The sequence below is a fragment of the Oncorhynchus mykiss genome, chromosome 19 (genome assembly GCF_013265735.2).
Source record: "Oncorhynchus mykiss isolate Arlee chromosome 19, USDA_OmykA_1.1, whole genome shotgun sequence".
NCBI lineage: Eukaryota > Metazoa > Chordata > Actinopteri > Salmoniformes > Salmonidae > Oncorhynchus > Oncorhynchus mykiss.
This window is the reverse complement of record NC_048583.1, coordinates 51,966,254-51,992,802: the sequence shown is the minus strand read 5'-3', so window position 1 is coordinate 51,992,802 and position 26,549 is coordinate 51,966,254. Positions and strand designations below refer to the sequence as shown.

The 26,549-nt window shown below is 44.8% G+C and overlaps 1 protein-coding gene across 1 annotated transcript in view; it reads right to left on the bottom strand.

Moving 5' to 3' along the window:
* Positions 1–255: 255 nt before the first annotated feature.
* LOC110498383 (protein GREB1-like) overlaps positions 256–26,549 on the bottom strand; it is a 50,156-nt gene continuing 23,862 nt past the window's right edge. Inside the window, exons 10-33 of the mRNA XM_036953829.1 lie at positions 26,139–26,549; positions 25,887–26,015; positions 24,358–24,555; positions 23,945–24,142; positions 14,188–14,368; positions 13,884–14,073; positions 13,594–13,730; positions 12,867–13,221; positions 11,323–11,438; positions 10,981–11,235; positions 10,805–10,839; positions 10,043–10,367; positions 9,778–9,937; positions 8,892–8,994; positions 8,403–8,558; positions 8,013–8,149; positions 3,513–3,674; positions 2,837–3,041; positions 2,491–2,653; positions 2,117–2,359; positions 1,735–1,870; positions 1,338–1,532; positions 1,037–1,175; positions 256–951 (exon numbers count right to left, since the gene is read on the bottom strand). The exon at positions 26,139–26,549 is cut by the window's right edge and continues 615 nt beyond it. Of these exons, the coding sequence (XP_036809724.1) occupies positions 788–951; positions 1,037–1,175; positions 1,338–1,532; positions 1,735–1,870; positions 2,117–2,359; positions 2,491–2,653; positions 2,837–3,041; positions 3,513–3,674; positions 8,013–8,149; positions 8,403–8,558; positions 8,892–8,994; positions 9,778–9,937; positions 10,043–10,367; positions 10,805–10,839; positions 10,981–11,235; positions 11,323–11,438; positions 12,867–13,221; positions 13,594–13,730; positions 13,884–14,073; positions 14,188–14,368; positions 23,945–24,142; positions 24,358–24,555; positions 25,887–26,015; positions 26,139–26,549 (4,493 nt within the window). The 3' untranslated portion in view covers positions 256–787. The remainder of the gene's footprint in view (positions 952–1,036; positions 1,176–1,337; positions 1,533–1,734; positions 1,871–2,116; positions 2,360–2,490; positions 2,654–2,836; positions 3,042–3,512; positions 3,675–8,012; positions 8,150–8,402; positions 8,559–8,891; positions 8,995–9,777; positions 9,938–10,042; positions 10,368–10,804; positions 10,840–10,980; positions 11,236–11,322; positions 11,439–12,866; positions 13,222–13,593; positions 13,731–13,883; positions 14,074–14,187; positions 14,369–23,944; positions 24,143–24,357; positions 24,556–25,886; positions 26,016–26,138) is intronic.

The following is a 26,549-nucleotide window of genomic DNA, read 5'->3' as shown; positions in this document are numbered from 1 at the left end:
GCACCTGGACAGCAAATGGGTGCATAGGCTTTTGTTCCAGCCCTGCATCAACTATTCCTGGTCCAGACTACATACAGCCTGTGATTAGTTGATTATTTGAAACAGGTGTGTTAGTGCTGGGCTGGAATGAAAGCCTGCACTCCGAGTGGTTCTCTCAGACCTGATGGTAAAAACATCATTCAGAAGAGCACCAACTTGGACGGATGTACAGCATAACCAACAGCAGATACTGTAAAATAGATTGAGACTGTTTTCAGAACATGTACATTTATACATTGTAAAACATAACAGTACACAGGACATTGTGTCTATAGAACATGACAACATCAATTCAAGTTTCTCAACATATTGATAATCAGGAGACCACAAACACGGAGCGTCAGAAATGAGAGCCACACACACATAAGAGTTCTCATCTCTTGAAGAACACTGGTGTGAAATCACTAAAGAAAACATTCTTTTACATAGATAAGTACTTTTTACATGACACAAAACTGTCAAAATATATGCAAAATATTGAATCATTGTATATCACAAAAAACATATTTAAAAAAACGATACTTCATTATCTACAATAAGAATGGAGTATTGTAGTAAATACCACAGCAATGCTACAGTAAACAGAGCCATACAAGTCGCAGACTCATAGCTATATTCACTAGCAGCTACTCTCTCCATGGGTTATTGGCTTGATCCACTAGAAGAGTACAGACAGTTTTTGGCTTTCTGTTTTGAACCTACAGCAGGGTTGAGGGTTGATATTCATGGGTTTAGGAGTTAGGGGGGTTCATATGTGTTTCCCTGTGAGGAAGAAGAGGGGCCGGTCCTCTTTAGCGTTGGCTGTCTGGAACTCGTCACTCAGCCGGAACCTCCACTCGTCCTCGAGCTCCAGCCTCACCACTGTCTGTCTCAGAGAGCTGCGGTCAGCACATATCACACACAGAACCGCCCCTGGAGGAGGGAAGAGAGAATACCGTTGAAGAACTGATGACTTCTCTGTGTGTGAGTCTGCCTGCATGGGTCTGTGTACGTTTACCTTTGAGGAAGTGAAAGTTCTTTAGGAATCCTGGCGTGACGAAGGAATCCCAGAAGCAGAGCAACAGGCCGCTGAACAGCAGCCCTGTAGTACTGATGTTGATGGAGCGAGGTCTGGAACTCACAAAACACACCGTCACCTGGAGAGAGAGGGGGGGGGGGGGGGGGAGGAAAGGATGGAGGGACGGAAGGAAGGAGAAAGGGAGGGAAAGAGATGCCCCAATGACTGATCTGACATCGGAACAATCACATATTTATTTGTGTGTGTGTGTGTGTGTGTGTGTGTGTGTGTGTGTGTGTACCTCAGGCCCCAGGTTGAGGTAGCAGTCTACAGACAGTATGGGGTGTGTGTAGTTGCATGTGCTAAGGGGGAACAGGCTAGAGTGTTGCAGGTATTTCTCTAGCAGTAGCTGTGCAGGCGTGGCCAGGAATGGATGCTTGCTGTCCGGGGCACAGATATACTGAGACGGCTGGACCGAGGTGGGGACATCAGTCATCTGAAACCACACATTATATCAACATTACAATGGTCCTAGCATGAACGTTACAACAACATTACAACTGAGACATCACATTAAAGAGGGATATGAATCGATCCCTGCGGAACACCACATTTGATTTGAAGATGATGTTGTGAGTGTATGTTTGTGTGTGTGGTTGTGTGTGTGGTTGTGTGTGTGTGTGTGTGTAAGACTGTACCTTGTTCTTGATGATGAAGGTGTGGTATCCTCCAATAGAGATCTGTTTCTTCATCACACTAAAGTTGTTGAAACGACAGATGAGCAGACCAGCACTGTGGACTCGCAGGGTGAAGTCAACATCATCACACGTAAACCTGAGGAGGAAGAGGAGGAGAGGGGGAAGAGAGGAAGAGAGGAGAGAGGGAGAAGAGGAGCGAAGGGAAAGAGAAGAGGCAGAGAGAAAGAGTGAGGGATGGTTCACATAGAAACCATTTCAACCTGCCACCACACTTCTTCCAAAACAAATGACTTATCTAAAGTCAACTGTCTGTCCTCTCTAATCCATTTTGGTTGTACAGGACTATTCTAGCATATTATTCAATTCTAGTCTACTGTCTCACCTGTTCTGGTTGAACTGGATGCCCTGGGTCAGGTCCACGTTTAGAAGCAGGAAGTCGTGGAGGTGTCCTCTGGAGAAAGGCTCCCTGTGACGAGCTCCTCCCCCTGACCCCTGACCCTGACCTGGGGAGTGACTGCTCCACTTCCTGATCCCACAGAGGCCGAACTGTGTGAGGTCAGGACACGCCTCCATGTGCTGCAGAACCTGCTTCAGAGACACGTTCCTCTCTACAGGACCTGAGGAACTGGAAGAGAGAAAGAGAGAGAGGATTACAGAGCTATGCAAGGACAACAATGAATTGTGTTGTTGTGTGTGTAGCTGAGAATCATTCCTTGTCGTGTGTATGTGTGTGTGTGTGTGAGTGTGACTGTATACCTGTGTGAGTCCAGGTCCACAGCGTTCCACATGACGCAGGAGTCGTCAGAGAGGATGATGAAGGGCCAGACGTCGGCTGGCGGCCCTCCTCCCTCCACCCTGCGGCTGCGTTCCAGCTCCAGGTTGTTATAGGACAGCTCCTTGATCAGGAAGTGGGCCGCACCTGGGGGAGGGGACAGAGGTCAGAGAGGGAGACATTGTCTCTGTATCTCATAATGTATGTTAGTTCGTTTGTTTGTGTGGGGGAGAGGGTGAGAGATAGATGAAGGGAGGGGGAGTGAGAGAGAGTAAGAGAATGAGTGAGTTAGTGAGAAAGAGAGTGGAGCTGGAGGTGGTTATAGCGCACCGAGCCCGGCTCCATTGAAGATGGTGGGCAGCACCAGCATAATGTGGTTGGGCCAGTACTTCTTATAGACAGCCATCTCATACTCCTTGATGACCAGGATGTGGAGGTGGGCCGCCCCATCCATGGCGTGGTACAGGTTGAACAGGCCATGCTCATGACGACCTGTTGTTGGGGTGAAGATGGGACTCTTGATACAGTCTGGGTTCTGATAGGGGAACGAGAAACATACACAAGTTTGAGTGGGTTCCGCAAAGATTTGATCTTTTCAGGGTTTCTATACTATGTATTATGTTGACTGTATATGTTAGTGGAGGTTTCAGATATGGAAGTACTATAGGAAATAAATAAATAAATAAAGAGTAAGAGAGGAAAAATAGGCTCTTGGGAGCTCCCTGGTGGTGAGATTATGCAGTGCATCTTCACTTCACTGATTGTGGGTTTGAGGAAGGGGTTAGTAGTGTCCTGCTATGGTTCAATTCTCTACTCTTCTCCTTGACATGTGTACCTGCTCAATCCCCCTATCATATTTAAATGTAATGAGTTAGCACCCTATTTCTTAAACCAATCCATTTATTTCACATCCATAAAGGGGAGTGGATGAGTGCACACCTCAGGAAGAACGGTAGAGAATGGGTATTACGGTTAGTATTAAGGGTGAGGGGCTTAGTTAGATTACCCAATCGGAGGTGAGGGGCAGTCTCATGCTCTCTAGTTGGCCTCCTGGTTGGCTAAAGCTGAAGTAGTGGTGTTTAGACTTGGGAATGATGAAGTAGAGCTGGATATCCTCCCCCAGCAGCAGGTGGGAGAAGGTGAAGGCATGCAGGGTCAACTCATACATCTACACATATATAATACACAAAGAAAACACATTACCATACATCTACACATATATAATACACAAAGAAAATACATTATCATACATCTACACAAATCAAATACATTATCATACATTTACACATATAGAATACATTATTATACATCTACACAAATCAAATACATTATCATACATTTACACATATAGAATACATTATCATACATCTACACAAATCAAATACATTATCATACATTTACACATATAATACATTATTATACATCTACACATGTAGAATAACCATATATAACACATTATCATACATTTACACATAGAATACATTATCATACATATACACATATAGAATACATTATTATACATCTACACATATAGAATACATTATTATACATCTACACAAATAGAATACATGATCATACATATACACATATAGAATACATTATTATACATCTACACATATAGAATACATTATTATACATCTACACATAGAGAATACATTATTATACATCTACACAAATAAAATACATTATCATACAGCTACACATATAGAATACATTACTATACATCTACACATAGAACACATTATTATACATCTACACATAGAGAATAGATTATTATACATCTACACAAATAAAATACATTATCATACATCTACACATATACAATACATTACTATACATCTACACATATACAATACATTATTATACACCTACACATATACAATACACAAATAGAATACATTATCATACATCTACACATATAGAATGAACATGTATAATACATTATTATATATACACATATAGAATGCATGATCATACATCCACACATAAATTCATGATTGAACATGTACACATATAGAATACATTATCATACATCTACACATATAGAATACATTATCCTACATACGTTTCTTAATTAAATGTTCACTCCCTGTACTTGCTTCTCTTCTCCAAGCATCTGTCCTTACACATATAGAATACATTACCTTACATGTACACATGGAGAATACATTACCTTACATCTACACATTTAGAATAAACATATATAACACATTATCATACATATACACATATATAATACATTATCATACATCTACACATATAGAATACACATATAGAATACATTATCATACATATACACATATAGAATACACATATAGAATACATTATCATACATCTACACATATAGAATACATTATTATAAATATACACATATAGAATACACATATAGAATACATTATCATACATCTACACATATAGAATACATTATTATACATATGCACAGATATAATATATTATCATACATCCACACATATAGAATAAGCTATCATATGTCTACACATATAGAATAAACATATATAATAAATATTTTCTACATCTTCACATATAAAATACACATATAGAATACATTATCATACATACAGTTGAAATCGGAAGTTTACATACACCTTAGCCAAATACATTTAAACTCGGTTTTTCACAATTCCTGACATTTAATCCTAGTAAAAATCCCTGTCTTAGGTCAGTTAGGATCATCACTTTATTTTAAGAATGTGAAATGTCAGAATAATAGTAGAGAGAATGATTTTTTTCAGCTTTTATTTATTTCATCACATTCTCAGTGGGTCAGAAGTTTACATACACTCAAATAGTATTTGGTAGCATTGCCTTTAAATTGTTTAATTTGGGTCAAATGTTTCCCACAATAAATTGGGTGAATTTTGGCCCATTCCCCCTGACAGAGCTGGTGTAACTGAGTCAGGTTTGTGGGCTTGCACACGCTTTTTCAGTTCTGCCCACAAATTTTCTATGGGATTGAGGTCAGGGCGTTAACTTGACTTTGTTGTCCTTAAGCCATTTTGCCACAACTTTGGAAGTATGTTTTGGGTCATTGTCCATTTGGAAGACCCATTTGTGACCAAGCTGTTTCATCAGACCAGAGGACATTTCTCCAAAAAGTATGATCTTTGTCCCCATGTGCAGTTGCAAACTGTAGTCTGACTTTTTTTATGGCGGTTTTGGAGCAGTGGCTTCTTCCTTGCTAAGCGGCCTTTCAGGTTATGTCGATATAGGACTCGTTTTACTGTGGATATAGATACTTTTGTACTTGTTTCCTCCAGCATCTTCACAAGGTCCTTTCCTGTTGTTCTGGGATTGATTTGCACTTTTCGCACCAAAGTACATTCATCTCTAGGTGACAGAACGCATCTCCTTCCTGAGCGGTATGATGGCTGTGTGGTCCCATGGTGTTTATACTTGCGTACTATTGTTTGTACAGATGAACGTGGTGCCTTCAGGCATTTGGAAATTGCTCCCAAGGATGAACCAGACTTGTGGAGGTCTACAAATTCTTTTCTGAGGTCTTGGCTGATTTCTTTAGATTTTTCCATGATGTCAAGCAAAGAGGCACTGAGTTTGAAGGTAGGCCTTGAAATACATCCACAGGTACACCTCCAATGACTCAAATGATGTCAATTAGCCTGTCAGAAGCTTCTAAAGCCATGACATCATTGTCTGGAATTTTCCAAGCTGTTTAAAGGCACAGTCAACTTAGTGTATGTAAACTTCTGACCCACTGGAATTGTGATACAGTGAAATATTCTGTCTATAAACAATTGTTGGAAAAAGTACTTGTGTTATGCACAAAGAAGATGTCCTAACCAACTTGCCAAAACTATAGTTTGTTAACAAGAAATGTGTGGAGTGGTTGAAAAACGAGTTTTAATGACTCCAACCTAAGTGTCTGTAAACTTCCGACTTCAACTGTATGCACATATAGAATACATTATCATACACCTACACATATAGAATACATTATCATACATATACACACATATGTCATACATCTACACATATAGAATAGATATACATCTACAAATATAGAATACAGTATCATACATCTACACATATAGAATATATGATCATACATCTACACATATAGAATGCATTACTATACATCTACACATATACAATACATAATCATACATCTACACATATAGAATAGATATACATCTACACATATAGAATACATTATCATACATCTACACATAGAATACATTATCATACATATACACACATAGAATACATTATCATACATCTACACATATAGAATACATTATCATACATCTACACATATAGGATACATTATCATACATCTACACATATAGAATACATTATCATACATATACACCCATAGAATACATTATCATACATCTACACATATAGAATAGATAGATATACATCTACACATATAGAATACATTATCATACATCTACACATGTAGAATACATTATCATACATCTACACATATAGAATAGATATACATCTACACATCTACAGTGCAATCAGAAAGTATTCAGACCCCTTGACTTTTCCCACATTTTCTAAAATTGATTTAAAAAAAGTTTCCCCCTCATGAATCTACACAAAATAACCCATAATGACAAGGCAAAAACAGGTTTAGACATTTTTGCAAATGTATAAAAGAAAAAAACCCAGAACCATCTCAAGGATGATCAATGGAAACAGGATGCACCTGAGATCAATGTATAGTCTCATAGCAAAGGGTCTGAATACTTATGGAAATAAGGTGTTTCTGTTTTTAAATTGTAATACATTTGCAAAAAATATTTAGACCTGTTTAGCCTTGTCATTATGGGGTCTGTTTGTAGATTGATGAGGATGTTATTTATTGAATCAATTTAGTTGAAATGTGGACATTTTAGAAATCAATTGACAAAATGTGTAAAAAGTCAAAAGGGGTCTGAACACTTTGGAAGGCATTGTATGTTTCTATTTATAAATGATAATATATTTATAATACATGATCATGTATCTACAGATATAGAATACATGATCATGTCCCAGAGAGATACAACATAACAACATTTTAAAGACCAACTATGCACTGATTAGTACAGCTAATACTAAACAGTGTGTGTGTGTGTGTTTGAGATTGTGTGTGTGTGTGTGTGTTTGTGTGTGTGTTTGAGACTGTGTGTGTGTGTGTGTGTGTGTGTTTGAGACTGTGTGTGTGTGTGTGTTTGTGTGTGTGTTTGAGACTGTGTGTGTGTGTGTGTATGTTTGTGTGTGTGTTTGAGACTGTGTGTGTGTGTGTTTGAGACCATGTGTGTGTTTGAGACCGTGTGTGTGTGTGTTTGAGACCATGTGTGTGTTTGAGACCGTGTGTGTGTGTGTTTGAGACTGTGTGTGTGTGTGTGTTTGAGACTGTGTGTGTGTGTGTTTGAGACCGTGTGTGTGTGTGTGTATTTCAGACCATGTGTGTGTTTGAGACCGTGTGTGTGTGTGTGTGTTTGAGGCTGTGTGTGTGTGTGTGTTCTCTGCTCACCTGGTATGCGGGGTTGAAGCCAGTGTACTGGTGACACTGCTCACAGTGGTGGTAGGTGTTGTAGGCTGCGTATTTAGACAGTTTGATTCTGGCCGTACGCCTCCGCAGATACACGTCCTCCTGACGTCTGGGGATTCCTGGGGGAAGAGCAGGGGCTGGGGGTTAGTCGACCAGGAGAACACCAGTCAACAATCATGGAATAACCATAGAGCATCTGAGAACCAGAACCACATACTGTACACAGCTACAGAGTTTAGCCAATCATTGGTTATCTAGTTTGTTTTTTCTACAATAGTAGAACAAGAGACCAGGAGGTCCAAGACAATGATCTAGTAAGACTGCCTATGATAATGTTATGGTCCTAGAGAGATGTCCCGCTTAATGTCCAACCATCAGTGTTGGGGTAGTAGCCAGGGCAGTAGACAGTGCTGATGTCTTCATATCTGGGGTTGTGGACTCTGTAGTCAAACGGAATGCCCCTCAGTGTGTCTGTGACTGGCCAGGAGGCACAGGTTGGCTGGCACTGGACACGCTCCAGCTGACCACCTATACAACACAGATATGTATATATTCATGATACATTCATAACAGCTAATAGTGCCTTAAAACAACCTCATGTAGGGTTATCAGAGTCCAAACCGCTTCTGCGTCTGCACAGCTGTTTTCTAGAATCTTGGACCGTTGAAGTGTCAGCACGGCCCAGATGATGTATCTATCTGTCATCACATTCAGTTGAATGGAAGGTGCTCTCAGTTAGCCGCTGGGCTATTAAGACTCTGCACCCTTCACTGCTCTAATATACAATAGCACAGAGGTGTAAAACACAATTCAGAGACCCACAGCCACAGTGGTTATGGGAGTGTTGTCATGGTAACTCACTGAAGTTGATATCTTCCTCATCATAGATGTCCACCTCCATCAGTCGGATCAGCATACGAGACAGGATGCCCAGAAACTGGAGGTACGCCCCTGTCTTCCCCACCTGAACAGTTTACAGGAGTCAGTATGGCGTGTGTTTGTTTTGGTGTGTGTGTGCAAGGCTATGTATGTGTGTGTGTTTCCACTGAGCAGCAGTCTGCATGTGTGTATGTCTGTGTATACCTGTGGGGGTCCACTGAGCAGCAGTCTGCATGTGTGTATGTCTGTGTATACCTGTGGGTGTCCACTGAGCAGCAGTCTGCATGTGTGTATGTCTGTGTATACCTGTGGGTGTCCACTGAGCAGCAGTCTGCATGTGTGTATGTCTGTGTATTCCTTGTGGGGATCCACTGAGCAGCAGTCTGCATGTGTGTATGTCTGTGTATACCTGTGGGGGTCTGCTGAGCAGCAGTCTGCATGTGTGTATGTCTGTGTATACCTGTGGGGGTCCGCTGAGCAGCAGTCTGCATGTGTGTATATCTGTGTATACCTGTGGGAGTCCGCTGAGCAGGAGTCTGCATGTGTGTATGTCTGTGTATACCTGTGGGGGTCCGCTGAGCAGGAGTCTGCATGTGTGTATGTCTGTGTATACCTGTGTGGGTCTGCTGAGCAGCAGTCTGCATGTGTGTATATCTGTGTATACCTGTGGGTGTCCACTGAGCAGCAGTCTGCATGTGTGTATGTCTGTGTATACCTGTGGGGGTCCGCTGAGCAGCAGTCTGCATGTGTGTATGTCTGTGTATACCTGTGGGGGTCCACTGAGCAGCAGTCTGCATGTGTGTATATCTGTGTATACCTGTGTGGGTCTGCTGAGCAGCAGTCTGCATGTGTGTATATCTGTGTATACCTGTGGGGGTCCACTGAGTAGCAGTCTGCGGGGATGGAAGTTGTCTGTGCGCCCCTTTGCAGGGCGGTTGCTGCTGTCCATGTGGTGAGGCTGTGGGATGGTCCACTGGCGGTAATACAGAGACTGTTCTGTACACGTCATCATCTTACTTAGCAGAGGTCTGACACAGAGGAAGGGAAAGCTTCATTAGAAACGTTGATATACAGCATCATCTTACTCAACTGTCTGTCTGTGTGTGTTTGTGTTTGTGTGTGACTTTTCCTACCTGAAGGAGCTGGCCCAGGTCACAGACCGGTGTGGTAGGAAGGAGGTGCAGCGAGGCAGCCCGCTCCCGTCGCGTGCCTTGATGATGTCATAGAGTCCCCGGGGCAGCAGCAGGGAAGGGGGGCGGCTCACCCCCCGTGCCCAGGAGCAACCCTGAAGGAGAGAGGGGGGTAGGGGGGAGGAGGAAACCAAGGAAGTGGACTTGGAGAGCCGGCGCTGGGTGTTGGGGGGGCGGTGAGGGTCTTGGGGGGTGGTGTGGGGATGGAGGGGGTCCGCAGCAATGCTGTCGGGGAAGGTTCGGGTGGGCTGGAGAACCGATTTCAGAGCTAGAAGGAAGAGAAGAGGAAGAGGGTTAGAGGAGAACACAGAGGTGAGTTATACTGTTGATATAGAGAAGAACACAGAGGTGAGTTATACTGTTGATATAGAGAAGAACACAGAGGTGAGTTATACTGTTGATATAGAGAAGAACACAGGTGAGTTATACTGTTGATATAGAGAAGAACACAGAGGTGAGTTATACTGTTGATATAGAGAAGAACACAGGTGAGTTATACTGTTGATATAGAGAAGAACACACGTGAGTTATACTGTTGATATAGAGAAGAACACAGAGGTGAGTTATACTGTTGATATAGAGAAGAACACAGGTGAGTTATACTGTTGATATAGAGAAGAACACAGGTGAGTTATACTGTTGATATAGAGAAGAACATAGGTGAGTTATACTGTTGACATAGAGAAGAATACAGGTGAGTTATACTGTTGATATAGAGAAGAACACAGAGGTGAGTTATACTGTTGATATAGAGAAGAACACAGAGGTGAGTTATACTGTTGATATAGAGAAGAACACAGGTGAGTTATACTGTTGATATTATAAACAGTCAAATGTGTGGTTAAGTGGTAGAAACACCTGACATTGTCTCATTTAATTGCTAGAATTTAGTTGTATTTAATTTAACTGAACATCTCTCACTGTTCTCTCCCCCCTCCTCCTCATTGTCGGTGCTATTGAGTTTGTCTGAGTCGCTCTCTGATAGGTCACTGCCCAGGCCGGGGGCGTGGCCGTGGGGCTGTGACCCCTGGGACTCCACCCTCACCAGGTAGGCCGCCAATCCTAGCTCCTGCTCCAATGCCGTGCGCTGCAGGTAGGAGGAGCTTATCACACGCAGATCACAGTACTTCAGTGATCTGGTCAAAGGAGAGAAAATACATCAATCAACCAATCCAATGTTTGCGTATGTGTGTGTGTGTGTGAGTGCTTGCGTGCGTGTGTACCTGGGTAGGGACTCTCCCAGGGGGTCTGCCCCAGAGAGGATGAGGATGCAGGGCAGGGCCTCTAGCTCCAGGTAGGTACGAGGAACCCAGTCTGTCTCCTGGATCTTCAGCCATGTCTGGACACACACACACACACACACACACACACACACACACGCACACACACACACACACACACACACACAGGCGTTTACCAAGTACTAGGACAGTAATAAATTGTAAAAGGTTACAGTATATGTCGCCTGCCCTACTTTGAGATTGTTTTACAATGCTGTCCACTAACCTACTGTAGCTAACTGTCACGTGGGGTAACAACCCTAAGCTAGATCCTTATCCCTGTTCATGTGATCTAAAAGGCCAAACTGATCCTAAATCAGCACTCCTACTCAGAGACGCTTTAAACATACACTGCCGTTCAAAGGTTTGGGGTCACTTAGAAATGTTCTTGTTTTTGAAAGATTTTGTTGTTTTTTTGGCCATTAAAATAACATCAAATTGATCAGAAATACAGTGTAGACATTGTTAATGTTGTAAATGACTATTGTAGCTGGAAACAGCTAATTTGTATGGAATATCTACATAGGCATACAGAGGCCCATTATCAGCAACCATCACTCTGCAACGGCTGTCGTAGGTGGAAGAAGGAGAGGACCAAGGTGCAGCGTGGTACGTGTTCATGATCTTTTAATTACACTGAACACTAGAACAAAAATAACAAAACGGAACAAACAAAACAGTCCTGTCTGGTACAGAGACAGAAAACAACTACCCACAAATCAAAGTGGGAATACAGGCTACCTAAGTATGGTTCTCAATCAGAGACAACGATTGACAGCTGCCTCTGATTGGGAACCATACCAGGCCAAAAGCAGAAATACAAAACATAGAACAAAAACATAGAATGCCCACTCCAACTCACGCCCTGACCAAACTAAAATAGAGACATAAAAAAGGAACTAAGGTCAGGACGTGACACACTCCTGTGTTCCAATGGCACGTTGTGTTAGCTAATCCAAGTTTATCATTTTAAAAGTCTAAATGATCATTAGAAACCCTTTTGCAATTATGTTAGCACAGCTGAAAACTGTTGTCCTGATTAAAGAAGCAATAAAACTGGCCTTCTTTAGACTAGTTGAGTATCTGGAGCATCAGCATTTGTGGGTTCGATTAAAGGCTCAAAATGGCCAGAAACAAATAACTTTCTTCTGAAACTCGTCAGTCTATTTTTGTTCTGAGAAATGAAGTCTATTCCATGTGAGAAATTGCCAAGAAACGAAAGATCTCGTACAACGCTGTGTACTACTCCCTTCACAGAACAGCGCAAACTGTCTCTAACCTGAATAGAAAGAAGAGTGGGAGAACCCGGTGCACAACTGAGCAAGAGGACAAGTACATTAGAGTGTCTAGTTTGAGAAACAGACGCCTCACAAGTCCTCAACTGGCAGCTTCTTTAAATAATACCCACAAAACACCAGTCTCAACGTCAACAGTGAAGAGGCGACTCCAGAATGCTGGCCTTCAGTTCTCCTGTTGTTTAACCTTACCTTGATGCGCTCAGTGAAGCTCTGTCCTATGCTGAGGGTTTGGCTGGGGTTTCCCAGGATGATCTCAAAGAGCTCCCCCAGCCCCAGTCTCTGTCTGATCCGCACCAGCCGTTGGTGGGCCCACCCTGCCAGAGCCAATGAGGGGAGCCGTAGCAGCACCATGTGACCATGGTGGGAGGGGCATCGCTGGGCGGCGCTAAGCAGGCTCTGGACGATCTCCAGCGTCTCGACGGAGGTGTGTTTATGTTGGCTCCGCCCCCCTGAGCCAGACCGACCCGACACGGCCATCATGGCCACACAGTAGTGTTGTATTAAAACCTGGGTCCGGATCACTGCACTGTGTAGCTTGGGGAACCTGGGACAGGGGCATCAAGAAATTTAGTTACTGTACATGCTTGTGTCATTTCTGGGCTCCCGAGTGGCGCAGCGGTCTAAGACACTGCATCTCAGTCCTAGAGGTGTCACTACAGACCCTGGTTTGAGTACAGGCTTTATCACAACCAGCCGTGATTGGCTGTCATTGTAAATAAGAATTAGTTGTTAACTAACTTGCCGCGTTAAATAAAGGTTAAATAAATAAAACATTTCATATGAAAAGAAATTGATAGCCCAAATGAAATCTTATGTATTGTGTGTATTTTTTTGACTGCGTGAGTGAGTATATGTGTGTTTCTGTGCGTATATGCATGTATATGTATGCGTGTATGTGTGTGTATGCGTGTGTTACCTCTCCTCCAGGACAGAGGCCGTGCTTTCGAAGGAGCTGTCGTAGCGGAGGAGAGGCAGACCGCTGCCTGAACGAGTCGAGTCCAGCAGCTCACACACACCAAAGTACTGTGTCTTCTCAAGGTACAGATCCACTTCCTACGCACACACACACACACACAACACACACACACACACACACACACACACACACACACACACACAAACAAGAGTTTGAGAAAACAGTGTACGTACGTGTGTGTGTGACTCTCTCTGTGTGTGACTGTTCGTGTATGTGAGAGAGTGTCTTACATTATTGAAAGCAGAGGGCCAGTGTATCTCGTTGTATGGGCTGATGCGTGTGTGTTGTGTCTGCAGGGCAAAGGGGAACGAGGTGACGTAGAGAGTCAGGATGTTGTTGGCGTCTCTGATCTGACAGGAGTTGAGCAGGCTGTCCACCAACCCACTGCCGGAGTCACCACCGCTGGCACCATACCCTCCACTGGGAACCACGGGATATATATGTTATGATCATGTCAGAAACACAAGGACACACACACACACACACCCATGCACATACACGAGTACTCACGCAAACACACAAAAACGCACACACCTGCTGATGTCCCAGTGAGCGTGGTCATGAACCAGAATGAAGAGTGTGTTGGGGTTCCTGTTTGCTTCCTGTATGAGGTCATCAATGCGCGCCCTGGCCTCCTGGTCCATCTTCACCACGTAGCGCTCTGCCTCTCTCTGAGACAGACAGTCTTGCTCCAACCCCAGATTCTGTAGGACACCTAGAGTACACACACAGACAGGGATTAAACACACACACAGACACACAGACACACACACGCACACACACACACACACACACACACACACACACACACACACACACACACACACACACACACACACACACACACACACACACACACACACGACAGGTTGCCTAGTGGTTAAGAGCATTGGGCCAGACAACCAAAAGGTTGCTAGAATCCCAGAGTTGGCAAGGCGTAAAAATCTGCCGTTCTGCAAGGCAGGTACCCCCAACAACAACCTCTCCCCGTGTGCCGATGATGAGGACGTTGATTAAGGCAGTCCCACACACCTCTCTGATTCAGAGGGGCTGGGTTAAATGCGGAAGACACATTTCAGTTGAATGCATTCAGTTGTACAACTGACTATGTATCCCCTTTCCCTTTACACACAGACAGACACACACATGGCACCAATGTGTTTCAGGTGAAAGTTTGAGTAACAAGAGCCAACACATCTCTGAATTTAGGTTTCTATAAAACACACCAGCAGGGGGCTCTGTGTCTTCAGCCTGGTAGGTTTCTATAAAACACACCAGCAGGGGGCTCTGTGTCTTCAGCCTGGTAGGTTTCTATAAAACACACCAGCTGGGGGCTCTGTGTCTTCAGGCTGCTAGGTTTCTATACAACACACCAGCTGGGGGCTCTGTGTCTTCAGGTCGCTAGGTTTCTATAAAACACACCAGCTGGGGGCTCTGTGTCTTCAGGTTGCTAGGTTTCTATAAAACACACCAGTTGGGGGCTCTGTGTCTTCAGGCTGCTAGGTTTCTATAAAACACAAAAGCAGGGGGCTCTGTGTCTTCAGCCTGGTAGGTTTCTATAAAACACACCAGCTGGGGGCTCTGTGTCTTCAGGCTGCTAGGTTTCTATAAAACACACCAGCTGGGGGCTCTGTGTCTTCAGGCTGCTAGGTTTCTATAAAACACACCAGCTGGGGGCTCTGTGTCTTCAGCCTGCTAGGTTTCTATAAAACACACCAGCAGGGGGCTCTGTGTCTTCAGGCTGCTAGGTTTCTATACAACACACCAGCTGGGGGCTCTGTGTCTTCAGGCTGCTAGGTTTCTATAAAACACACCAGCTGGGGGCTCTGTGTCTTCAGCCTGCTAGGTTTCTATAAAACACACCAGCTGGGGGCTCTGTGTCTTCAGGCTGCTAGGTTTCTATAAAACACACCAGCAGGGGGCTCTGTGTCTTCAGGCTGCTAGGTTTCTATAAAACACACCAGCAGGGGGCTCTGTGTCTTCAGGCTGCTAGGTTTCTATAAAACACAAAAGCAGGGGGCTCTGTGTCTTCAGCCTGCTAGGTTTCTATAAAACACACCAGCTGGGGGCTCTGTGTCTTCAGGTTGCTAGGTTTCTATAAAACACACCAGCTGGGGGCTCTGTGTCTTCAGGCTGCTAGGTTTCTGGGGGCTCTGTGTCTTCAGCCTGCTAGGTTTCTATAAAACACACCAGCTGGGGGCTCTGTGTCTTCAGGCTGCTAGGTTTCTATAAAACACACCAGCTGGGGGCTCTGTGTCTTCAGGCTGCTAGGTTTCTATAAAACACACCAGCTGGGGGCTCTGTGTCTTCAGCCTGGTAGGTTTCTATAGAACACACCAGCTGGGGGCTCTGTGTCTTCAGCCTGGTAGGTTTCTATAAAACACACCAGCTGGGGGCTCTGTGTCTTCAGGCTGCTAGGTTTCTATAAAACACAAAAGCAGGGGGCTCTGTGTCTTCAGCCTGCTAGGTTTCTATAAAACACACCAGCTGGGGGCTCTGTGTCTTCAGGCTGCTAGGTTTCTATAAAACACACCAGCTGGGGGCTCTGTGTCTTCAGGCTGCTAGGTTTCTATAAAACACACCAGTTGGGGGCTCTGTGTCTTCAGCCTGGTAGGTTTCTATAAAACACACCAGCTGGGGGCTCTGTGTCTCCAGGCTGCTAGGTTTCTATAAAACACACCAGCAGGGGGCTCTGTGTCTTCAGGTTGCTAGGTTTCTATAGAACACAACAGCAGGGGGCTCTGTGTCTTCAGGTTGCTAGGTTTCTATAGAACACACCAGCAGGGGGCTCTGTGTCTTCAGGTTGCTAGGTTTCTATAGAACACAACAGCAGGGGGCTCTGTGTCTTCAGGTTGCTAGGTTTCTATAGAACACACCAGCAGGGGGCTCTGTGTCTTCAGGTTGCTAGGTTTCTATACAACACACCAGCTGGGGGCTCTGTGTCTTCAGGTTGCTAGGTTTCTATAAAACACACCAGCTGGGGGCTCTGTGTCTTCAGGCTGCTAGGTTTCTATAAAACACACCAGCTGGGGGCTCTGTGTCTTCAGCCTGCTAGGTTTCTATAAAACACACCAGCTGGGGGCTCTGTGTCTTCAGGCTGCTAGGTTTCTATAAAACACACCAGCTGGGGGCTCTGTGTCTTCAGGCTGCTAGGTTTCTATAAAACACACCAGCTGGGGGCTCTGTGTCTTCAGCCTGCTAGGTTTCTATAAAACACACCAGCAGGGGGCTCTGTGTCTTCAGGCTGCTAGGTTTCTATACAACACACCAGCTGGGGGCTCTGTGTCTTCAGGCTGCTAGGTTTCTATAAAACACACCAGCTGGGGGCTCTGTGTCTCCAGGCTGCTAGGTTTCTATAAAACACAAAAGCAGGGGGCTCTGTGTCTTCAGCCTGCTAGGTTTCTATAAAACACACCAGCTGGGGGCTCTGTGTCTTCAGGCTGCTAGGTTTCTATAAAACACACCAGCAGGGGGCTCTGTGTCTTCAGGCTGCTAGGTTTCTATAAAACACACCAGCAGGGGGCTCTGTGTCTTCAGGCTGCTAGGTTTCTATAAAACACAAAAGCAGGGGGCTCTGTGTCTTCAGCCTGCTAGGTTTCTATAAAACACACCAGCTGGGGGCTCTGTGTCTTCAGGTTGCTAGGTTTCTATAAAACACACCAGCTGGGGGCTCTGTGTCTTCAGGCTGCTAGGTTTCTATAAAACACACCAGCTGGGGGCTCTGTGTCTTCAGCCTGCTAGGTTTCTATAAAACACACCAGCTGGGGGCTCTGTGTCTTCAGGCTGCTAGGTTTCTATAAAACACACCAGCTGGGGGCTCTGTGTCTTCAGGCTGCTAGGTTTCTATAAAACACACCAGCTGGGGGCTCTGTGTCTTCAGCCTGGTAGGTTTCTATAGAACACACCAGCTGGGGGCTCTGTGTCTTCAGCCTGGTAGGTTTCTATAAAACACACCAGCTGGGGGCTCTGTGTCTTCAGGCTGCTAGGTTTCTATAAAACACAAAAGCAGGGGGCTCTGTGTCTTCAGCCTGCTAGGTTTCTATAAAACACACCAGCTGGGGGCTCTGTGTCTTCAGGCTGCTAGGTTTCTATAAAACACACCAGCTGGGGGCTCTGTGTCTTCAGGCTGCTAGGTTTCTATAAAACACACCAGTTGGGGGCTCTGTGTCTTCAGCCTGGTAGGTTTCTATAAAACACACCAGCTGGGGGCTCTGTGTCTCCAGGCTGCTAGGTTTCTATAAAACACACCAGCAGGGGGCTCTGTGTCTTCAGGTTGCTAGGTTTCTATAGAACACAACAGCAGGGGGCTCTGTGTCTTCAGGTTGCTAGGTTTCTATAGAACACACCAGCAGGGGGCTCTGTGTCTTCAGGTTGCTAGGTTTCTATAGAACACAACAGCAGGGGGCTCTGTGTCTTCAGGTTGCTAGGTTTCTATAGAACACACCAGCAGGGGGCTCTGTGTCTTCAGGTTGCTAGGTTTCTATACAACACACCAGCTGGGGGCTCTGTGTCTTCAGGTTGCTAGGTTTCTATAAAACACACCAGCTGGGGGCTCTTTGTCTTCAAGTTGCTAGGTTTCTATAAAACACACCAGCAGGGGGCTCTGTGTCTTCAGCCTGCTACACAACAGACATCAGTTAGAGGAGAACAAGAACTGAAGACAACTTCCTGGAAGTCACCTCAGGAGGGATGGAGGTTGAGGAAAGAAGGGGGAGGACGAGCAGGAATAATAAGAAGAAGAAAGTTTAAAAAAATAAAACTTAAAGTTTTATTTGAACCCTAAATGGTTCTCAAGTAGATTACTAAGAAAAGCTCATCCATTGTTTAAAAATGGCCTTTGTGCAGGTTGCCATGTCTCATTTTCGATTAATTGAATATGATACTTTTTTTAAAGGATCTGTCTTTTTCAAACAAGCATTGTAGAGCTGGCTACAATTTCAATTTCATCCCCCTGAAAAGATATATATTACAACAAATATTATGGCTGAACTCAAATGTGCTGGTTGATAAAATACCTGTATTTATGGGAAAGATGTTTGAAAAGGGTATTTTGTTCTTAAATTCTATTGTGAATTGTAATGGTACCGATTCCATGGTACAGGGTGTATCCTAGATCTGAATGAATGAAATATTCTTATTAAATACTTTTTCTTTACTTAGTTGAATGTGCTGACAACAAAATCACACAAAAATGATCAATGGAAATCAAATTTATCAACCCATGGAGGTCTGGATTTGGAGTCACACTCAAAATTAAAGTGGAAAACCACACTACAGCCTGATCCAACTTTGATGTAATGTCCTTAAAACAAGTCCAAATGAGGCTCAGTAGTGTGTGTGGCCTCCACGTGCCTGTATGACCTCCCTACAACGCCTGGGCATGCTCCTGATGAGGTGGCAGATGGTCTCCTGAGGGATCTCCTCCCAGACCTGGACTAAAGCATCCGCCAACTCCTGGACAGTCTGTGGTGCAACGTGGCGTTGGTGGATGGAGCGAGACATGATGTCCCAGATGTGCTCAATTGGATTCAGGTCTGGGGAACGGGCGGGCCAGTCCATAGCATCTTGCAGGAACTGCTGACACACTCCAGCCACATGAGGTCTAGCATTGTCTTGCATTAGGAGGAACCCAGGGCAAACCGCACCAGCATATGGTTTCACAAGGGGTCTGAGGATCTCATCTCGGTACCTAATGGCAGTCAGGCTACCTCTGGCGAGCACATGGAGGGCTGTGCGGCCCCCCAAAGAAATGCCACCCCACACCATGACTGACCCACCGCCAAACCGGTCATGCTGGAGGATGTTGCAGGCAGCAGAACGTTCTCCACGGCGTCTCCAGACTCTGTCACGTCTGTCATATGTGCTCAGTGTGAACCTGCTTTCATCTGTGAAGAGCACAGGGCGCCAGTGGCGAATTTGCCAATCTTGGTGTTCTCTGGCAAATGCCAAACGTCCTGCATGGTGTTGGGCTGTAAGCACAACCCCCACCTGTGGACGTCGGGCCCTCATACCACCCTCATGGAGTCTGTTTCTGACCGTTTGAGCAGACACATGCACATTTGTGGCCTGCTGGAGGTCATTTTGCAGGGCTCTGGCAGTGCTCCTCCTGCTCCTCCTTGCACAAAGGCGGAGGTAGCGGTCCTGCTGCTGGGTTGTTACCCTCCTACGGCCTCCTCCACGTCTCCTGATGTACTGGCCTGTCTCCTGGTAGCGCCTCCATGCTCTGGACACTACGCTGACAGACACAGCAAACCTTCTTGCCACAGCTCGCATTGATGTGCCATCCTGGATGAGCTGCACTACCTGAGCCACTTGTGTGGGTTGTAGACCCACACAAGTTGTCTCATGCTATCACTAGAGTGAATGCACCGCCAGCATTCAAAAGTGACCAAAAAATCAGCCAGGAAGCATAGGAACTGAGAAGTGGTCTGTGGTCACCACCTGCAGAACCACTCCTTTATTGGGGGTGTCTTGCTAATTGCCTATAATTTCCACCTGTTGTCTATTCCATTTGCACAACAGCATGTGAAATGTATTGTCAATCAGTGTTGCTTCCTAAGTGGACAGTTTGATTTCACAGAAGTGTGATTGACTTGGAGTTACATTGTGTTGTTTAAGTGTTCCCTTTATTTTTTTGAGCAGTGTACTAATACTCGTAGTAAAAGTATTTATCTTCAACACGCAATCTGTAGATTCTATTCGATTAGATAGATTGAAATTGTACGTTAAACATCATAGCATAGTTGAAAGATATGTGTTGCATAGAAATACGAAGTGGGTGGCCAGCAGAGATAGATGGGATGGGCTGAGGTAAGCTGAGGGTTGGGATGGGCTGAGGGAAGCTGAGGGTTGTGATGGGCTGAGGGAAGCTGAGGGTTGGTATGGGCTGAGGGAAGCTGAGGGTTGGTATGGGCTGAGGGAAGCTGAGGGATGGGATGGGCTGAGGGAAGCTGAGGGTTGGGATGGGCTGAGGGAAGCTGAGGGTTGGGATGGGCTGAGGGATGGGCTGAGGGAAGCTGAGGGTTGGGATGGGCTGAGGGAAGCTGAGGGTTGGGATGGGCTGAGGGAAGCTGAGGGTTTGGATGGGCTGAGGGAAGCTGAGGGTTGGTATGGGCTGAGGGTTGGTATGGGCTGAGGGAAGCTGAGGGATGGGATGGGATGAGGGAAGCTGAGGGTTGGTATGGGCTGAGGGAAGCTGAGGGATGGGATGGGCTGAGGGAAGCTGAGGGTTGGGATGGGCTGAGGGAAGCTGAGGGTTGGGGGAAGCGGAGGGTTGGGATGGGCTGAGGGAAGCTGAGGGTTGGGATGGGCTGAGGGAAGCTGAGGGTTGGTATGTGGAATTGGAGACAAGTGGGAGTGGAGTTGCTGTGTGAGAGAATGATGGTCAAAAGATAAAGGAAAAAAAACACAATATAAGTACATTTGAATGACACTAAGTGGCAGTGTTTTTACAACTACTGCTGGTTTGCCTGAGGCTGATGCTGTTTGTGTTTGTACACATGCATATACACACACTCTCATTCAAATAAACACATACAAGAACACACACACACACATGTAATAGTGCCAGACATGCACACAAACATATACAGTTGGCATTGCTGTTATGATTTCAGTTGTCCTTGATGTAATTTGTTTTAAATGTATTATTGTTATTATTTATTATTTGTTTTCATTGTTGTTTTCTGTTTTCTTCTGTCTTTTCCTTGTTTCTCTTTAGTTCATTCTCTTGGTTGTTGGTGCATTGGGGGGTTCTTGGGGGTGGGGAATGGAATTAATTGTATTTTTTTTCTGTGGGAGGGGTATCGAATGGTTGAGGGACAGCTATTGGGGAACTGTGGGGGGATATTGGAGGGTTCGGGTTTCACAAGATTGTGATCATGAAAAAGGAAACTATGACATATATTTTATATCACTATCATGCACACGCACCCTCACACATAAGGATGGCTCTGTTGCAGAAAGACTGATACATGTTTGATAGTGTCTTGATGCTGTAGTGTTTGTCCTTCATGTTCTAACACTTGACCTTTTTAGGGATAGGGGGCAGCATTTTCATTTTGGATGAATTGCGTGCCCATAGTGAACTGCCTCCTACTCTGTCCCAGATGCTAATATATTCATATTATTATTACTATTGGATAGAAAACACTCTGAAGTTTCTTAACCTTTTTGAATTATGTCTGTGAGTATAACAGAACTCATAGGGCAGGCAAACTTCCAAACAGGAAGTGGAAATTCTGGGGCTGGTTTATTTTCAACTCATCGCCTATTCACATCCCAGTAAGATATGGATCTGTTCGCACTTCCTACACCTTCCACTAGATGTCAACAGTCAGTAGAACGTGGAATGAAGTCTTTAGCGGGATGTGGGACTGGATGGCAACTATTTGAGTCAGTGGTCTGGCAGAATGCCAGTTCCTAGTTACGCGCAGTACTTATTATATCACCATGCGTTCCATTACTTTGTAGACAAAAACGAATGCTCCGGTTGGAACATTATTGGAAATATATGATAATAACATCCTGAAGATTGATTCTCTATTTAGTTTGGCCAGTTTATTCGACCTGGAATATAACTTTTTGAAGTTTTCGTCCGAGTTCGCCTGGACCAGCGTCCGCTTTTGGACATGTGAACTAAACATGCTAGCAAAAGTAGCTAATTGGACACTAGTAATGGACATTATCGAACAAAACAACGATTTATTGCGGAACTAAAATTCTGGGCATTGCATTCTGATGAAGGATCATCAAAGGTAAGGGAATATTTATGATGTAATTTCGTATTTCTGTTGGTTCCAACATGGCGGAGAAATATTGTTACTTCTGAGCGCCATCTCAGATTATTGCATGGTATGCTTTTTTGTAAAGTTTTAAAAAAATCTGACACAGTGGTTGCATTAAGAACAAGTGTATATTTTAATTATATGTAAAACATGTATCTTTCGTCAAAGTTTATGATGAGTATTTCTGTTATTCTCTGCAATTATTCTGGATATTGTTCTGAACATGGCGCCAATGTAAACCGAGATTTGTGGATATAAATATGCATATTATCGAACAAAACATAAATGTATTGTGTAACATGATGTCCTATGAGTGCCATCTGATGAAGATTATCAAAGGTAGTGATTAATTTTATCTCTAATTCTGCTTTTGTGACTATCTTTGGCTGGGAAAAATGGCTGTTGTTTTTGGGATTTGGTGGTGATCTAACATAAATATATGTTGTGTTTTCGCTGTAAAACATTTTAAAAATCGGACACGATGGGTAGATTAACAAGATGTTTATCTTTCATTTGCTGTATTGGACTTGTTAATGTGTGAAAGTTAAATATTTCAAAAAAATATTTTTGAATTTCCCGCGCTGCCTTTTCAGCGGAATGTTGGGGGGGGTCCGTTAGCGGAACGCATGTCCTAGACAGGCTAATGTTACCCCTTCCTTGTGTTTTTTGTAATAAATAATTATATAAAAAAAGAAAAGTAAAAGAAAGAAGAAGAGGAGTCTGTGGAATAGAAGTAAAAGAAACAGAAGAGGAGAAAGACGAGGTAAGAGAGGAAGATAAAAACGAGGTAAGAGAGGAGGAGGGAAGAGAGGAGGATAAAGACGAGGTAAGAGAGGAGGATAAAGACGAGGTAAGAGAGGAGGATAAAGACGAGGTAAGAGAGGAGGAGGGAAGAGAGGAGGATAAAGATGAGGTAAGAGAGGAGGAGGAGGGAAGAGAGGAGGATAAAAACGAGGTAAGAGAGGAGGAGGGAAGAGAGGAGGATAAAGACGAGGTAAGAGAGGAGGAGGGAAGAGAGGAGGATAAAGACGAGGTAAGAGAGGAGGATAAAGACGAGGTAAGAGAGGAGGAGGGAAGAGAGGAGGATAAAGACGAGGGAAGAGAGGAGGAGGTAAGAGAGGAGGATAAAGACGAGGTAAGAGGGGAGGAGGGAAGAGAGTAGGATAAAGACGAGGTAAGAGAGGAGGATAAAGACGAGGTAAGAGAGGAGGATAAAGACGAGGTAAGAGAGGAGGAGGGAAGAGAGGAGGATAAAGACGAGGTAAGAGAGGAGGAGGGAAAAGAGGAGGATAAAGACGAGGTAAGAGAGGAGGAGGGAAGAGAGGAGGATAAAGACGAGGTAAGAGAGGAGGATAAAGACGAGGTAAGAGAGGAGGAGGGAAGAGAGGAGGATAAAGATGAGGTAAGAGAGGAGGAGGGAAGAGAGGAGGATAAAGACGAGGTAAGAGAGGAGGAGGGAAGAGAGGAGGATAAAGACGAGGTAAGAGAGGATGAGGGACATTTACCTGAGTTCCAGAGATGCAGTACAGTCTGTTGGAAGGTGACCTCAGAAGGAGGGACACAGATGAGGAAGTGGACCCTGTCGAAGGAGCCCAGGTCCAGGTTCTGAGTACTGGAGTCAGCGATGGCGCACACATGGGACAGCAGCTTCCTGGCTACCACCAACTGGATGGGCCGCACCTCCCGCCACTCCACACGGTACTCTACACACACACACACACACACACACACACACACACACACACACACACACACACGTGGAAACACACTTATTAGACACAATGTATACACACAAAGCATCTATGCGCAAGCACGGACACAAAATCACACACACAGACACAAATTCAATTCAACACACACATACAGTATGTAGCTCAGTCAGACTACAAACATTTCCTGATCAGTGTGTGTGTCTCACCTGAGCAGGAGTCCTTGGGGCTCTCTGCTCTGTCTGTGTGTGTGTCTCTGGCTGGCTCTTTGGGGATGCCTGTAGCTCTGTCTGTCTGTCTGTCTACAGGCCTGCTGTCTCCTGTACACTCCTGACTGATGGACAGGGGGGTCAGTTGGCTCCTGTTCTCCACAGCAGCACTCTCCAGCAACACATCTACATCACCTTCTGACACACACACACACACACACACACACACACACACAGATACAGTAAATCCAAACCATTAGTATAAGATGTGTAAATATACACAAACACACCATATCTCTCTCTTTCTCTTTCTCACTAGCTCATTATATCTCAATTCAATTCAAAGGTCTTTATTGGCATGGGAAACACATATTACGTAACATTGCCAAAGCAAGTGAGGTAGATAATAAACAAAAGAGAAATAAACAATAAAAATGAACAGTAAACATTACACTCACAGAAGTTCCAAAACAATAACGACATTACAAATGTCATATTATATATATATATATACAGTGTTATAATGATGTTCAAATAGTTAAGGTACAAAAGGGAAATGGTCATATATTTGACAGAAGGTTAGGAAGTGTGTCACATTCTGACCTTAGTTCTTTTGTTATGTCTTTGTTTTAGTATGGTCAGGGCATGAGTTCGGTGGGTTGTCTATGTTCCTTTTTCTATGTTTTGGGATTTCTGTGTTTGGCCTGGTAAGGTTCTCAGAGGCAGCTGTTTATCGTTGTCCCTGATTGAGAACCATATTTAGGTAGCCTGGTTGTCCCTGATTGAGAACCATATTTAGGTAGCCTGGTTGTCCCTGATTGAGAACCATATTTAGGTAGCCTGGTTGTCCCTGATTGAGAACCATATTTAGGTAGCCTGGTTGTCCCTGATTGAGAACCATATTTAGGTAGCCTGGTTGTCCCTGATTGAGAACCATATTTAGGTAGCCTGGTTGTCCCTGATTGAGAACCATATTTAGGTAGCCTGGTTGTCCCTGATTGAGAACCATATTTAGGTAGCCTGGTTTCCCTGTTGAGTGGTGGGTGATTATTGTCCGTGTTAGTGTTTGTGCCACACGGGGCCGCTTCATTTGTTTCACTTTGTTATTTAGTATTTTTTGTAGTGTTCAGTTTGTCTTATTAAAATGGACACTTACCATGTTGCAAATTGGTCCGACCTCTCTTACTCCTCATCAGAGGAAGACGACGAACGTTACAAAGTGCAGCTCAGTTTCCACCTCATTTTGTGGGCAGTGAGCCCATAGCCTGTCTTCTCTTGAGAGCCATGTCTGCCTACGGTGGCCTTTCTCAATAGCAAGGCTATGCTCAATGAGTCTGTACATAGTCAAAGCTTTCCTTAAGTTTGGGTCAGTCACAGTGGTCAGGTATGTCTCTCGCTCTCATTCTGTCGCTCTCTCTCTGTGTGTCTCTCTCTCTGTGTTTCTGTGTCTCTTTCTCTCTCTCTCTCTCTCTCCACCCCCCCTTCACACTCACTCACTCACTCACTCACTCACTCACTCACTCACTCACCAGGTCCCAGAGAGTTGCAGAAGGTAGTGAGCTCCTGGGTTATGCCAGAGGACAGCTGTTGACTGATCTCTCTCAGACTATCACTGGGACTGAACATCCCCTCAGTCAGGGAACGACACTGGTGTTGACCTACAACACACACACACACACACACACACACACACACACACACACACACACACAGTTCACTTACAGATAAAGGAACCCACAACAAAAATGACACCCCCCCTCCCAATCCCTCTACACACACACCTGTCACCACCATGCAAGACTCTGTCTCCTGTCCCTTGGCTGTACAGATGATGACCACATAGTTGGTATGAGCCAGCTGTCCCTCCATCAGCCTACTGAAGGTGTCAGACAACCCTAGAGCCATCGAGACCTTCTCCCCCAGAACCACCACTCCCTCCCCACATGACGAGGCTGCCAGGTTGGCCAGCCAGGGCAGCTGGGAGGGGGTGAGGAACTGGGCCTGGGGCAGTGGAAGCCCAGGCAGGGTGTAGGGAGCCTGGGGGAGGGAGAGGCCAGGCTGGGCCTGGGGCAGTGGAAGCCCAGGCAGGGTGTAGGGAGCCTGGGGGAGGGAGAGGCCAGGCTGGGCCTGGGGCAGCGGACGCCCAGGCAGGGTGTAGGGAGCCTGGGGGAGGGAGAGGCCAGGCTGGGCCT